The sequence below is a fragment of the Phocoena sinus genome, chromosome 14 (genome assembly GCF_008692025.1).
Source record: "Phocoena sinus isolate mPhoSin1 chromosome 14, mPhoSin1.pri, whole genome shotgun sequence".
NCBI lineage: Eukaryota > Metazoa > Chordata > Mammalia > Artiodactyla > Phocoenidae > Phocoena > Phocoena sinus.
Window position 1 is genome coordinate 24,259,838 of NC_045776.1, and position 16,475 is coordinate 24,276,312.

Sequence of the window (16,475 nt, forward strand, 5' to 3'; positions counted from 1 at the left end):
CAGCTTCTCGGTGATCTGCCCACTCCATCAGTAAGTACTGTACACTTCATCAGAAATAACTGCTTTTCATGTCGCTGTTAGTATGCTTGTTTGTGTCATTCTTTTCTTTCTTTTTTGCGGTGCGCGGGCCTCTCACTGTTGTGGCCTCTCCCGTTGCGGAGCACAGGCTCCGGACACGTAGGCTCAGCGGCCGTGGCCCACAGGCACAGCCACTCCGCAGCATGAGGGATCTTCCCGGACTGGGGCACGAACCCGCGTCCCCTGCATCGGCAGGCAGACTCTCAACCACTGCGCCACCAGGGAAGCCCGTTTGTGTCATTCTTAATGCATGCCCAGTGATATACTGTCTTTAGAACTGAAAGCCAGTCCTGCCACCGGACTGCTTACCCTCCAGGTGGGAAGACAGCACTGATACACATGAAGCAATAAAGAGCAAGAGAATGCATAGCACAGGCACTAAACGGGGTGATGGAGACCAGCTGTGCAGTAAGAGTCACTAAGTCCCGATACAGTCATGCCGGGCTTCCGTGGTGGCGCAGTGGTTGAGAGTCCGTCTGCCGATGCGGGGACACGGGTTCGTGCCCCGGTCTGGGAAGATCCCACATGCTGCGGAGCGGCTGGGCCCGTGAGCCATGGCCGCTGAGCCTGCGCGTCCGGAGCCTGTGCTCCGCGACGGGAGAGGCCGCAGCGGTGAGAGGCCCGTGTACCGCAAAATAAATAATAATAATAAGGAACTCACTTCCATATGCAATTGACCCCAAGACATCGTTGAGTCCACAGCCCGGCTGGAAGTCACCTCCGTTGGGGTAGATGTCAATGTGACCCACAGGCCTCTGAATCCCGATGCTCAAGCCAAAGGAGCGCGTGTAGGTGTGCAGGACATCCACGAAGTCTGCATCGTCAGGGGACAGCCTCCTGTGGATGTCAACCCCTTCAAACATGGGCCCAGCGGGATCCAAACCTACAGCAGAAGGCGGAGCCAAGACCAGCTGTGTCAGGTGCGCTAAGGCAGTGAGTCCTGACGGATAGCTAAGTCGGCAAGTGTAAAATGAAGACATCCCCACCCTGGGAATCCTAAAGGGTGTGGTGCCTGCTGCAGAGGAACGTATGCTTTCTTCTGAAGACTTCACCTGTCCTGACAACTCAGCTGACTCAGTAAATTGGCCACGAGGTTCAAGTGACACGTGGATCTGAGGAACCGTGCACTGTCAGAACTGAAGCAGTTCTAGAGGCTTCCCTGGTGGCACAGTGGTTAAGAATCCACCTGCGAGTGCAAGGAACACAGGTTCGATCCCTGGGCTGAGAAGATCCCACATGCCACGGAGCAACAAAGCCTGTGCGCCACAACTACTGAGCCTGTGCTCTAGAGCCTATGTGCCACAACTACTGAGCCCGTGTGCCACAGCTACCGAAGCCTGCATGCCTAGAGCCCGTGCTCCGAAACAAGAGAAGCCACCGCAATGAGAAGCCTGTGCACCACAACGAAGAGTAGCCCCCGCTCACAAAACTAGAGAATGCCTGCGCGCGGCAACGAAGACCCAATGCAGCCAAAAATTAATTAATTAATTAATTAAAAAGAAAAAAAGAAGAACTGAAGCAGTTCTAGAAAGAACTTGGGCTGGCTGAAACTAAGCCATTCATTCCATTTATTCTGCCACTGGGAGCCTTCCACAGTCTTAATTTTAGCAGAATTTTGACAGAATAACTAAGCTACCTACATCTTCAAGAGGGAAGACTCAGTCTCCCCAAACTGAGCTATTTGTATTTGGACTTACACTTCCCCTTCCTTTAGTTATGAATCGGGCCCAGGAGTGGAATGGCAAAGGGGGGTACACCAGGCACACTGAGCAGCCGTATCTCAAGCCTCCAGAATTCCTCTCTTTTGCAGCCACAAGGAGAAAACCTTTTGTCTGCAAACTTTCTGTATCAAACAAACAGCACTGCAGAGAGCACTGGTTCTCACATTTGAAACAGCACAAATATCTCTGGGGAGCTTCTTACAAATTTGGATTCCACCGTGTAGCTATGAAAAACCCTGGGAGGACGCACAAGCCCCAGGTCACCTGTGTGTATGTGTGTCGGGGGAGAAGGCAGGGTAGGCAACTGCAAAGATAGTGGCAGCAACAGAGACACTTTCACCATCTTGTATAATAGTTTGGGAACCACATGAGTGTAAAACCATTCAAAATCGAATTTGCAAAGCATAAAATGCAGATTCCCTGACCCCCAAGAGATTCTAATTGGTAGGTCTGGTGTAGAGCCCAGAAATAGAGGTTTATTCCCCAGCTGATCCTAAAAATAAGTGGTCTGTGGACCAGATTTTGGAAAAACTTCTCCATGCTTCAGCAGCATTTCGAAAATGAAATCTGAATGTCTTGATTCATACAGTCCTTGTGCAATATTAAGGAGTAAGGGCTTGTCAAGGTAATACTAGCTACTATTACCAAGCTTAAGTAATTATGGGAGCTGGATTCGTCCCAACCTAGAGCCCTACAGACACAGAGAGAGACACCTAGAGCCCTCCAGACACTGGAGAAAGTTAAGAAAAGATTATGTTCAGCAGAGGAAGGGGGTTTATTTAGTCTAGAACAGTGGTTCTCAACTAGGAAGGATTTTGCTCCCAAGGGGACACTTGGCAACCTCTGAGGCATTTTTAGTTGTCACAATTGGCGAAGAGGGAGAAAAGAAGCTGCTAGCATCTAGGGAGTAGAGGCCAGGGATGCTGATAAACATCGTGCAATGCACAGGTCAGCTCCCACACAAGCATTATCTGGCCCCAAATATGAACAGTTACTGAGGCTGAGAAACCTGGATCTAGAAACACCAAAGTAGAGAGGAGGTATGACCAAGAACAGAGCTGTGAAAGCAGCAGGTGAGTAACAGAACAGTGTTTCCCAGACCCCAGTGCAGTGGAACAAGGGAGCACATCGTGAGGCTTGAGGGGGGTCATTTTAGGATAAACAAAAGGTAGAACTGTTGTCCAGAGCGGACAGTAAACCTGTGGAACTCGCTACCCATGAGAACTGGTAATGATTAACACTCTGAAGTTGAGAAAAATGTATGAATGACAGAGGCAGAAAGGGAGCCCAGGCTGCCTGGGGGCTCATCTCTAGCCCAGGACCCAAAAGAAAGATGGCACAAAAACAGTGGCCTCCCAGAATAGCCCTCGATGACTCTTTTTAGGGACTGAACGGACGCAGTACTGACACAGGTGGCCTCTCCCTGCCTCTCACCATGTCCTCTGGAGAAAAAAAAAAAAAAAGAAAGAAGAGGAACATTCTGCTTTGCAGCCAATAAGAGAGGGGCTCTTGTATCAGTGAACAAAAGTCTCCACCAGACAGTCAGTGCCATGGAAACCAAGCTGGGCTGGAGGAATGCAGGCGGCTGACGGGGCTTCTGGAAAGGCCGGCTGGCAGGCAGAGCTTTCACCTCCCCAGACTGACCCCGCCTGACACGTAGCTAGGGCCCACCGACTCTGGGGAAAAGTTTCACAATTTACTTCTTAACTAGGAATGGGAGGGTGAACGCATCCCCTCCAAAAAAAAAGAGATGATGGAGAACCACCTCTTCTTCCATTCAGTCAGACTCCCCTCAAAGTGTTCTGTCCAGCAAATGGAATATACACATGCATGCACACGCACACACCCTGTCGTGCACATGCGTACACACAGGAAAACCTCCACCTTCTGGCCTGGCAGGGCAGAGTCTGCTGCTGCATCTCTCCCACCAGGAGAGCGGCAGCATTGTGCAGTGGTGAGGTGCAGGCTCTGGAATCCGATGGCCTGCCCGGGTTTGAATCCCAGCTCTGCTACTCAGGGTGTGAGATATCATTAAAGTACACACTGAGTCCTATTTTCCCCATCTGTAAAACGAAGCCCAAGGACCCTTTTGCCTGGACGCTACGTGGCTTACATATGGCATAAAATACCTGTCACACATTGAGTGCTTGACATTAGGTAGCATCTAGCCCACAGCCTGCAGGGTGGACACTTAGTTCACATCTCTTGCATGAATGAACAGATCTGCTTGCTTATTTATTTGTAACTAACAAGACACAAGGTCAATTAGAAATATATGACCTCTTCCCTAATATGTCACGGAATTCCCTCAGAAGCCTAAGAGGATAAAACTTTAGCAAACCTCAGTCCACAGCTCTCTGGTCCAAGCAAGACTGGGGTTCAGGTACCTCCTGCAGGTCCAGGCTAAGGACCCCTGCTGGCCTCTGTACAGCGGCGTCACTGGCCTCTGCCCCACACGAGCTGCAGTCTCTGGTCCTCTTACCAGTCAGGACCACCTGGTTCCCAGACCCATGGGAAGTCTGAGGGGAGAGGAGAGGGCACAGGCCTCTCCCCTCAGACATGCACGGCAGCATGCGTCAGGTCAGCCAGATACCCTCTGAGGTGCTGCCTGGCAACTGGACAGAGGCCACTCCTTCCTGTTATGTTCACCCCGGTCCCCTGCTCCACAGAGAGGCCGCAGAGAAGGGGCTGTGCTCAGGACATGCCGGCCCCAATGCTCTACGCAGACAGCCCAGAGCACTGATTAGCATTCTGCCCGCAAAGCCCGCATCTCAGCTGCTCCCACCCAGACAGGCAGGGGGAAAGAACTGGAACTCTCCTACTAGCCCCATCTCATTTCAGATTTAGAAAGAGGAAGAGGGAGGATCTGCAGCTTGCCTTTGTTGCCAAGGACACTGGCCCTGGTGCTCTGGCAGGGGCCTTGTGTGTGCTGCAGTTTGAGCACAGCTGGCCGAGCTCTGCAACGCCTTGCCTCTTGCTGGGGGCTAGGAGGAGGTGCTCAGCCAATAGAACCCTGAGGGTCTTGAGGCCCAACAGCTTTGCTCCGGCGATGGGTTAATGAGCGGTCATGTGTGGCCACGTTGCCCGTTAGACAGTTCAGGCCCCGCATCTTGATAACCAAAAGTAAAGCTCTCAAGCTATGCTGAATCAAACAGTTGGATCTAAAGGAGTGTGTGTGTGTGCTCATTAGACTTAAGCCCAGGGGCAATGATTTAAGCAGGGCTACTAAACCTCACAAATGTATATATTTTTAAATCTGCCCCACTGGCTTGTTGCTGAAACCAGAAACTCTACCTCTACTAAATCATTCTCTAGCTAAGGACTCCCTTCTACCCGAACCCTGTTTTCAAACAAAAACATTGCCAGGAAGGAAATGATTAACTCTTTCCTTCTGGGTGGCCAGTTAGGCCCTTAGTATGTTGGAGGTGAGGGAGAAGCTGGGAGGGAAAACAAATGAAAGAATGCTAGCAGGGGGATAAAAATTCAGGGCAACAAATTTGCCATTAAGGACTTCCCTGGTGGCACAGTGGTTAAGAATCCACCTGTCAATGCAGGGAACTCAGGTTTGAGCCCTGGTCCGGGGAGATTCCACATGCCGCAGAGCAACCAAGCCCACGCACCACAGCTACTGAGCTCACATGCTGCAACTACTGAAGCCCGCGCACCTAGAGCCCGTGCTCCGCAACAAGAGAAGCCACTGCAATGAGAAGCCCGTGCACCGCAACGAAGAGTAGCCCCCACTCGCCGCAACTAGAGAAAGCCCGCGTGCAGCAACAAAGACCCAAAGTGGCCAAAAATTAATTAATTAATTAATTTTAAAATAAATGTATAATCTTAAAAAAAAATTTGCCATTAATTTTCTCCTAGAGGAGAGTATGTTTTCTGAGAGGGCCCCCAAATGGGGAAGAGAATCCTTTCCACTTTTCACTATCATTCAATGATTTAAATCAAACTCTCATATCAAAAGGTTACCAATTATTTGCCAAGGGGAAGGGGGCGAGGGAAGGATTGGGAATTTGGGATTAGCAATTGCAAACTATTATATATAGGATGCATAAACAACAAGGTCCTATTGTATAGCACAGTGAACTGTATTCAATATCCCGTGATAAACCACAATGGAAAAGAATAGGAAAAGAATATATATATGTATAACTGAATCACTTTGCTGTATAGCAGAAATTAACAAAACATTGTAAATCAACTACACTTCAATAAAATTTTTTAAAAAAAGGTCACCAATTCTGCCTATGGAATGTATATCTCTCCAAATAAACTTGCTTTCACTTAAAAAAAAAAAAGCTCACTAACATGGAAAATTCAAATTTCTATCGACTACCTGGGTACCAATATCAGACAGAAAGGTCTCTCTAACGACAACACTTAACCACTCATTCTAAACAGATAATTATCACTAATAAATATGCCAACTAAACATGGGAAAGAGGTTGTTAGTGGATGAAATAGAAACCAGAGGCAGAATTCAAACCACAGCCCATCTCTCATTCCTTTCCCTTGAGGTCCTGGCATTACCATGGGCAGAGACTAGAAGTGAGCACCAGAGGCTTACAGGCCTGGGGTCCACCCCAGGTCTGCCCCTGAGTCTTAGCTCTTTGCCCCTGGGTGCTTCCTCACCTGTTGCACTAGACCTGGTTTTCAAACTGTGCTCCCTGGTGCTCTGGGACCCGGAAATTCCTCCAGAAAAGGGGGAGGCTCAAATAACAAGGTTAACACTACTTGCAAATACCCAGCTTTGACCAGAACACACCTTCTATCTGTTTCATACATTGGGGACCTGCACAGGTTCAATTTGAAAAAAGGGCTCTGAGACTTTTGGACATTTGAAAAGCCCTGGATTAGATGTTCTCCAGGTTTCTTCCAAGGCTAACCCTCTACATCTCACTCCTGCTGCCTCTTAGGGAGCACTCTGGTTCAGGAAAGCCTGGTGGGCAGAGCAGCTGAGTGAGCTCCAGGATCAGCCATGAGTGAAGGGGAGCAACACTTACCCGTGATTCTGCCCACCGTGCCTTTCACGAAGTTGCCGGCATACCCGGCCACGTGAGCTCCAAGGCTGTAGCCGATCAAGTGAACATCCCCGAGAGAAAAATCCTCCTTCCCCTGCAGGAAGTCACAGAGGTGTGTGAATGAAGAGTGTGGTCCTGAGCCCCAAGGCCACCAACAATTCAACAAGTCAATCACGTTGGGGAGACGCGGGAGGGGGGAGGGGGGTGGCAGTGTGGAGCTCAAAGCCACCGGGCTCACTGGAGACTAAGTGCCAGCCACAACCTGCAGCAGGGTGACCACTGCCCACCTTCTTATGCCCCCGAGCTGCCGACCTCCTCATCCCAAACCTGCCTGGGACCCCAGAGTTGAAGCATCAGACCCTCACAGGGCACTCAGCAGTGGGGGTGGGGAGGTGGTGATTTGACCCCATGGCTCAGGAATCAAGCTCGACAAAACAACCCAGGTAGGGCTTTCCTGGTGGCGCAGTGGTTGAGAGTCCACCTGCCGATGCAGGGGACACGGGTTCGTGCCCTGGTCCGGGAAGATCCCACATGCCGCGGAGCGGCTGGGCCCGTGAGCCATGGCCGCTGAGCCTGCGCATCCGGAGCCTGTGCTCCGCAACGGGAGTGGCCACACCAGTGAGAGGTCCGCGTACCGCAAAAAAAAAACAACAACCCAGGTAGAGGACTGAGGACTGTTCAAGACTCCTGACCAGAATTCTGCCAAAATTATTCAGATTCCATTGGCTTCTAAAAGGAAGCTCAGGCTGTAATTACCCAGGTAATAGGGTCACTTAGCCAGTTTATCAGCCATTGTACCCCTGCCTCCCGTTAAGTCCACTGAGCTCAGGTAAATCATTAACCTATAAAAAGTAAATTTAAGACCTCAAGATCTGTTTTCCACATTTTATGCAAGGCACTAAGCTACATTGGTTTGAACCAACCCTCCGTACCCTCAGCCCAGCCACCCTTAAGAGGCCAGAGCAGTCTTCAGTAGGTATTTAAGATTACAAGCTGATCCTGGCTTCTGAGGGCATCAGCAATTAATGAACCAAAAGGCAAATTTTCTTCCCTCAAGTAAAGTAAAAGGAAAAATCCAGAAATGTGTCAATAATTAGAAAGCTTTCTAAAAGTCCCAGCTTCCAAATGCTTCAAGCAATACTTAATTCCGTAAAAAATTGGAAGCTCAAAGATATTCTCAGACTCCTGAAGTTCACTAAAACTGACCTGTCTGACCTGTATTTTTTTTTTTTACAGTCTTAGAATTTTTTTAATAAATTTATTTATTTTATTTTTATTTATTTTTGGCTTCGTTGGGTCTTTGTTGCCGCGTGCGGGCTTTCTCTAGTTGCGGCGAGAGGGGTCTACTCTTCGTTGCAGTGTGCGGGCTTCTCATCGCGGTGGCTTCTCTTGTGGTGGAGCATGGGCTATAGGTGCATGGGCTTCAGTAGTTGTGGCCCACGGGCTTAATTGCTCCATGGCATGTGGGATCTTCCCGGACCAGAGCTCAAACCTGTGTCCCCTGAATTGGCAGGCAGATTCTTAACCACTGTGCCACCAGGGAAGCCCCTGACCTATATTTCTATTTTTTTTTTTTTTGCGGTATGCGGGCCTCTCACTATTGTGGCCTCTCCCGTTGCGGAGCACAGGCTCTGGATGCGCAGTCTCCGCGGCCATGGTTCACGGGCCTAGCCGCTCCGCGGCATGTGGGATCCTCCCAGACCGGGGCACGAACCTGTGACCCCTTGCATTGGCAGGCGGACTCTCAACCACTGTGCCACCAGGGAAGCCCCTGACCTATATTTCTCAAAAGGGTTCAGGGTCCTGCTCGTAAAAGGAGATGACTCCCTTTGGTCCCATTACCTGCAGCCAGTTGAGCATCCTGGCGACGCTGTGTCCCACCTCCCTTGTATTATTGACTGCGTCTATGTAAAGCTGGTGAGCCAGCGGAAGCCAGTCCACCACCACGACGTTGGCTCCTTTCTCTCTTGTCTGCAGGGCTGACACGAGTTTGTACAGCCAGCTTTCAAACATGCCGCTCATCTGCAGAGAAAACAGGGCTTTTAAAAGAATTCTTCTTCTGGGTTTCAGAAATCCTAATGAATATGGAATTCAGTTCCACGACCTTCTCCCCAGCCACTTCCGGAACCTTCACATTGGCTACCCAGGCATCAAGCACTTGCACATGAGCCGGGCCAGCCACAGGCAGGATTGCTACATGGGAGATTGTCTTCCATTGCGCTTGACATCTCCAGTTTTTCCCATTAAAGATGTCAGAGCTGTTGTCCTCTGCTGCTGCCCCACTGACCGACAGGCCCCCTATGAGATATAAGTTGTTGGATGCTGGCCTGAGGTTAACCCAAGTCCCTGTCACAGTCAGGCCAGTAAGTGGCCTGGTCCATCATTCAAAGGCAACTGAGAAGGGTTGCCCTGGAGAATTAGTTTCTTTCTCAGAGATGCAGGGAGATTCTGTCTCTTAGGCAAATGCAGAGTTAACAAATGACCCCTTCCCACAAGCCATCTCTGCCATCCTTCTTGACCCCAGAGTAGGGAAGATCTGTCCCTGGAATCCCAAATCAGAACTCAGAACACACTTTCCCACAGAAACAAAGTGTAAATGGTGACTAGGTCCAGCTGTAAACCCATCCACAAGTACATTATTAGATAAACAAATTTTCTGTGCCTGGCCTGGGAACCCTAATGCCATTTACAATCTTGCTTCTATGGGAAACTGCTGTTCCAAGTTCCAAACAGATTATAAAAGAACTTTCTGGAATGCAACCCGTTTGTAAGTTGCAGGCAGTTTGTACTTGCATTTTGACAGGGGGCCTTATAAAGGTTCAAGTGCATAATTCTAATCATAGGCTGTGGGGTGAGGATGGATGGCAGGCCCTTAATCATCCCTTCAGTTACATTAGGTAGGTAGGTGCCTACATACCACCCACCCCCACCAGGCCTGACCCCAACAGTTGGTGATAGACCTAAACACCCAGAACGCATGTAACGGATATGAATTTCTCATCATTAAGAGGAGGAATGTCCCCTCCCAATTAGCCCAGGCAGAAACCTGCTCACTTAATAGTGCCATTTTCCTACAGACTGCCATTAGATGAATGAATAAACCCCTCGCTGGTCAAAAGCTTCTGAGGCTGAGTGTTAAAGCCCTTTTTTGTTGAAGTTCGTCATGGGCTTTTCAATGTGAATTGCTCAGCTAGGTCATATAAAGACTCCAGTGCCTTTAAACGGAGCCATCTCTATGCAAACAGGAGGGCACCATGCCAACCAGGGCCAGCCAGCCAGGCCAGCTGCCTCCTCACAGACTCTCTGAGCCAGTCAAGCTGCTTCTGTTCAGCTCAGCTCTTACGGAGGGATGGCCCCCGCGACGCAGTGGTTGACCAATGTAATTAAGCATAATTAGAGGGCCCCTTAAGAGCCAGTGGAGCTGGGCTGCTGCCCTCAGGAGAGCCACTTTCTGAAAGCCCGCTGTGTGCCAGTGTTAAATACCGCCCTGCTGGAGTCCAGATTGCCCCCTTAGCAAAGTGCCCATTACATTCTTCACAGCTGTCTGAAGTACAAGCAGCCCACAAGAAAAGAGGGGGAGACAGAGTGGAATCTGGAAGCACCAGTATTCTTTCTAATTGACCAAAACAAAGGAAACCAAATCTCCCGGAAAGCTGTAGAGCTCCCTCCCCCAGAGGCTCACCGTCCATCCATGAATGATGAAGAAGGTTTTGGCTGTCATGTTAAAGCCACAGTCTTCTAAGGGCTGGTTGTGGTCAAAGGAGAGGTAGCATCCTTCATGCTCTGGGTCCTCAGAGGTGCGGAGGTTAAATCTCACAGGGGGTTTGGCAGCAGCCGGTACAACCCTGGATTTGTTGAGCTCATCTGGGGAGAAATAAACAGAGCAAGGGTTATAACTAGCAAGCCTGGGTGGTGAGAGATCTAGGGTCTAGTTCTAATTCACTCTTGAGCAAATTACTTAACCCCACTGGGTTTCAGTTTTTACATCTGCTGAATGTTTCCTCCTCACCTCCCAGAAGAGTTGCGAAGATGTTATAAAAGGGACATCTCACCAATATTTGAGTATTAATGAGTCACTAGGATCAATGACTGTGAATCTGAAATAAGTCTCTCTTGCTTTTCTTTCTTCTTCCCCATCCAAACGAGTTCTCTTTCCTTCCCTCAAGTTATTAGTTTCAGAGTATGGGTCCTTAATTCTTTTCCTGAAATGCTTGGGACCAGTTGAGTTTCAGAATTCAGAAATTCTCAGATTTTAGAAAGGTATTATGCCATATATATATACATATATATATAATATATTATTATATAACACCCCCAGCAGGGTCTGGGACATTCCCGTTCATCAAATGCACCAATAATATTTCTGCAGGGAAATACATAACTACTCACACTCGAGGGAAAAAAAAAAAAAAGATTCTAAATATCCTCTTATCGGTTCAGGTCAGTTTTTGCTGCCAAATGAGTAAGAGTTCAGGTCAGGTAAGGCCAGTTCTTGCTGCCAAACAAGTTACCAAACAAATTTTTCAATTTTCAAAGATTTTGGATTTTGGCATCGGAGGTAAGGAGCTGTTGACCTCTTATGCAATGGGCTTCCCTAATGCTCTCATCTCGATTTCAACACTTGCTCCAAAGATCTCATGCATCCTCAGTGTTCCTTGCAGTACCAGACATGTGCCAGACAGTCTTCTAGTTTGTTGAATAAATTAAATAAGTTGTTGAAGCCATGGAGAAGCTCATAAGCGCAGCAAAACCTCTTTTTTTCAGCTCCACTGCACACACAGTGCCGTCTAGGAGATGGCCCTACTACAAAACACAGCCCATGTCACTGATGGTCCCTATGGCCTTTTATCACTACGTACTGTCATCACCGCACTATTTCAGAAGGTCCTAAATGAGCCTCATCTAGCATTCTTCCAACCATCCAGGATACCATCCTTTGATAACAGGCTAGGAAAGTAGAAAATCAAACTGTCCGGTCACCCAGAAATCAAGTGAAAAGGTACCAAATGACCATCCCAGGAGCTTCATTTATCCCAGAGTTAAAAAACAAATGGAGTCATGGAATGAGAGACCAGAGTGGTGGACAGGTTGGTGGTGAAGCGGACAAGGGGGAGGACAGCTAGGCACCAGATGTAAAAAGGGTAAGGTTCCAGAAAATGCGACTAAATATGCACGAGCAGAACTTTGTCATTAAAGTAATGAACAAAAGCCCCAACTGACAGAAATTTGAACCACGGACATAACTCATTCAATATCTCCCAATTTCCACCCACATAGCCACTCACAGAGACCAGGTGGGAAGTCCAGGAGAAAAGGAAAGTGAGTCTGCTGGCTTCCTGCCACCGACTTGTGGATAAACTCACAAACTGACGTAAAAGGTTTACCTTAGCAGCTGGCTCTCTCTGACACCACAGTTCTCTAGCTCATTTCTACTACTTCCAGCCTGAGTCACTTCAGCCTCTGGAACTTCATAATCGTCCTTCATCCGGATGTCCTCAGGCTCATTCTCTTACCTCCTTCAGCTCCTTGCTCAGGGGTTAGCTCCTCAGGGATGGAAGCCTGGTCCCAGGCTAACACTGCACCACCTTCTCCCACCAGCCCTCTGTACTTTCCTCCTCTGCTTTATTTTTTTCCATAACACTGAGCACTATTTATATATTTTAATTAGTTGACTAGCTGTTTTCCCACCACTGAAATGTAAGATCCATGGGGGTAGGGGTTTACACCCATTCTGTTCACTGCTCTATCCCTCACTCCGAGAAGCATGCCTGGCAAATAAATACTGTTTTGAATGAATGAAATGGCCCCCAATACTCAGAATCGCAGAACATAGAAGTTGGAAGGAATGTTAGCACTTTACAGGAGAGGAGCTAGAGATGCAGCCTACCCTGGTTCAACTGCACTAGAGTTGGGAACATGTTAAATAAAACAAGTTTTTTCCATTCATTCCAATTAACCTCCTGCATGCACATAAGCAACATGGACCAACATCATTTGACCCAACCTCAGCAGAATAGTAGAAAATGAAATAATAGTGTGTGGTTCAGAGGTTCCCCGCTCTCCTCTGCTTAACTAATTGACTTGGTACTCCAGCTGGGTGACCCTACCCTCGCCCCTCGGGGCAGGTCCCTCCAGTAGAAAAGACTGCCACGCAGAACTCAGAAGAAAAGCTGGCAGCTGGAAGGAGGAGGAGGACGGAGAGGTAGAAGAGGAAGAGCAAGGGCTGGAAAGACTTGGGGAAGAGGAGGCCGGCAACCCGGGGAATAAGCCCAGCAGCTTCTCTGCACAAATTACTCACCTAATACTCCCGGCAAGCACTACTCAAACCAGAGCCAGCTACCCTGATACCTTAACTTTCAAGACACCTACACCGAGATTAAAAGGAAGGGCACCAGGTGATAGAGCTCTAACAACCTTCTTGCCTCGAAAACCCCAGGTTCAAAGAGGAGGACAAGGTAAAACAGCTGCTGGCAGCCAACTCTGCTGACTGGACAGCACCGAGAGGAGAACCGTATAACGACAAGGGGGCGGGGCGAGAGCGAGCGCGGGAGAGCCTGCGGCCTCTTGGACGCCCGGCCGGGGCTGTCCTCGTCGGAAGCGCCGAGGAACAAGTGATCTCCAAGGCTGATTAGGAGGACCCAATGGACAGCGCAGGGGGTAAGGAAGAAGAACGTCGCAGGATCGAGGAAGAAGGGTGGGCAAGACAGAGGGGAACTGGCACAGAAAAGAAGTTGTGGGGTGTTAATAAAAACAAGGACACGTTACCTTGCAGCCGACCCTCTGGACCAAGGGTTGCGGGACCTCCCGCGGCAAAGCAACAGTAAGCGCTCCAGAGGCAGAGAAGACCAGAGTTTCTCATCCTTCCCGGCCACATCCCCTTCCCCGAAACGGGACTTTTAGAAAGATCACAAAAAAAAAAAAAAAAAAAAAAAAAGAGCCGCCTCTCGATGTTTCCAGCAGTCCGAGCCCGTAAGACCCGAAGTGGGAAGGCTTCTCTCGACAAGAGAGAGTGGTGGCCTTAGACAGCTGCAGGTGGAGAAGGTGGAAAATGAAAACTTGGCTAAACTGAGCCACAGGGTGGTGAGGGGAGTGCGAAGATGCTCCAACCAGAACCAGATCTGCCCTCACCCGTGCCGTTCGCCCGGGAAGCCAGGGCTCGCCACTGTCACACCGCGAGCTCTCCGGCGAGGTAGTTTTTTAAACTATTGGAGTCATCTGACCCATCGCCAGATGGTGATTTGCATAATTTATTCCCGTCCCCGGACTCTGATTGGTCACACCTTCTCTGACGCTCGAACCAAAGACTCCCCAAAGTTTGAATGAAAGCGCCGCACACCCACCGCGTGGACACTCTGCACGCGCCGCCTTGTCTCCTCCCCAGTCAGCTTCGCGGGCAGCCGCACTCTCGCCACCCCACTTTTTCCTAGTGTCCACTCCCGGACCCTAGATTCTCCGGTCGCCCCTGCAGCCCCAGGAGGGTCCTTGCCCCAAAGCCCTGTTCCCGCCGCGCTTTCGATCGCTGGAGAAGGAAGGTTGCCCTCTCCAAGGCGCAAAGCCATCCCCGCGCCCGAAATGATCTCTCCTCGCCCCAGGCCAAGGGTACGGATGGAGGAAAGCCACCTGGTCACCCTGTGGTCCTTCTTTTCTCCCTTTCCTCCTGCGCTCCTGCCTAGCGAGGCCCGCGACAGGTGCAGACGGCGTGATCAGACAATAACCCGGCAGAGCGGAGGGGCTGCGGGCTGTGGCCTGGGCATCAGGATCGCTCAGACCCCTCTCGGAGTCCTCGCTCAGCCACTAGCTGCAAAACTCGCGGCAAGCCACCCAACTTCTCCAAGGCCTTTCCTTCGTCCCCAGTACGCGGGCGGTAACAGTTCCTGTCGCTTAGGGATGTTGGGGAAATTTTAAAACCTACTATAGTACAGCGCTCAGTGCGGCGCCTGCCGCGTGGTAGGCACTCTCACACCTGCGGGTGGAGGACTAGAGGGATGCCAGGCGACACTCCCCAAAGGAAACAGTAAGCCAGGCTTGGGGATCTCGGGCGCGTAACCAGCGCCGAGAGTCGGCTGACGCGCGCAACTACTTATTGAGAGGAATTAGGCAGCTTCTTCCTCTCCCTCCTCCTTTATTGCGCGTGTCCCTGCTCCTCCCACAGGTGCCGGCTCCATCTCCGCCCGGGGGACCCCGGGACCGAGGGCGGCGAGCCCCCCGACCTTGGCGGGGAGCCCGGGGCGCTAGGCCGGCAGCGGCCGGGACAGCCCTCAGGAACGCCGAGGAGGTGGGAGAGATACAAAGCGCCTCGGCGGGGCCGAGCACCGTCATCCCGCCTCCTTCCAGCCAGAACTGGCTCTCCCAGACTACACCTTTGACTGGGCGTAACCCCGCCGTCGCCAGAACCGGTCCCGCTCCTACCTGGGGAGGAAAACGGCCCGAGCAGCCCCGCGCCCCTTCCTCCCTGGTGTCGGGGGGCCCCTCCTGGAAGATCTGTGTGAGGAAACCAGTCTGGAGGAGCAGGTCCTGTTCCAACCTATCCTCGTTACTTTTGTTACTCCAGCTGCCCAGCAAAGCATGCTTTGTCCCTCCTGTGTGCTATAATTCATTAACAACAGGCAGGCCGGCTTTATTTTTTCAGTGTAAAACTCAATGTATTTTATGGGACGGTAAATGGCACCCCCGGATATGTTTTTTCCCTCCTCTTACCGCTCTCCTTCTCCACTGGCAAACTATACAGACGTAAGTCAGGTATCGTCTCCATTTTACAGATGGGAAAACTGAGTCTCAGGAACAGGCTGCCGGTCTGAAGCAAGTCTGACAACCAGATCTCTCTCTTCTGCTCTCAGCTTGATTTAGCCAGTTGACTTCTAAATATGAGCCTTTGGGAACCATGTCTCCATCTCTTCTGTGGTCCAGTCAGTAGTTAACCTGTGAGTCAAAAATCCCCTTATCTGGGGACTTCCCTGGTAGCACAGTGGTTAAGAATCCACCTGCCAATGCAGGGGCCACGGGTTGGAGCCTGGTCCCAGAAGATCCCACAATGCCCGGAGCAACTAAGCCCTGCGTGCTACAGCTATTGAGCCTGCGCTCTAGAGCCTGCAAGCCACAAGTACTGAGCCCGCGGGCCTAGAGCTCATGCTGCACAACAAGAGAAGCCACCACAATGAGAAGCCCGCATACTTCAAGGAACAGTAGTCCCTGCTCCCTGCAGAAAGCTGGTGTGCAGCAATGAAGACCCAATGCAACCAAAAAACAAAACAAAACAAAAAAAGCCCTCTCTGTTCTGAGTTACTCAAATCACAGTCCCTAGAACCTTAACTGGACAGTGTGGAGAGTGTGTCTTGGGGACCTCTGTCACAAGATCCCCTAGGAGAGCTTAGGTACTCCTACAAAGTTGGTTATCCTACCTGAAAAAAACATAGATTCAACGAGATCAACACCCATCTTTTTTACATTTTATTGTTGGTTGGTTAGAGTGCCCTCCTGTGTCTTTATATTAAAACATCATGTGAGAACTTCCAAAGGACATCACGAAATTATAATCACAGTATTAAAGTAATGGATAACATCAACTGTCTGTTATGCAAAGGATAACATGTGTATAAAATATGCAAAACATATGTTTCAGAAGAACCATGAGGAGATTTGGGGAGCCCCCAGT

The 16,475-nt window shown here is 50.0% G+C and overlaps 1 protein-coding gene across 2 annotated transcripts in view; it reads right to left on the reverse strand.

Moving 5' to 3' along the window:
• Positions 1–13,995, reverse strand: part of LIPG (lipase G, endothelial type) — a 36,015-nt gene extending 22,020 nt beyond the window's left edge. Inside the window, exons 1-5 of one of the 2 annotated variants that reach the window (XM_032603542.1) lie at positions 13,589–13,721; positions 10,506–10,687; positions 8,666–8,845; positions 6,806–6,917; positions 740–961 (exon numbers count right to left, since the gene is read on the reverse strand). In XM_032603542.1, coding sequence (XP_032459433.1) covers positions 740–961; positions 6,806–6,917; positions 8,666–8,845; positions 10,506–10,687; positions 13,589–13,697 — 805 coding nt within the window. In that variant the 5' untranslated portion in view covers positions 13,698–13,721. Of the gene's footprint in view, positions 1–739; positions 962–6,805; positions 6,918–8,665; positions 8,846–10,505; positions 10,688–13,588 lie in introns of both variants that reach the window. The other variant, XM_032603543.1, reaches the window with a different exon arrangement.
• Positions 13,996–16,475: the final 2,480 nt, after the last annotated feature.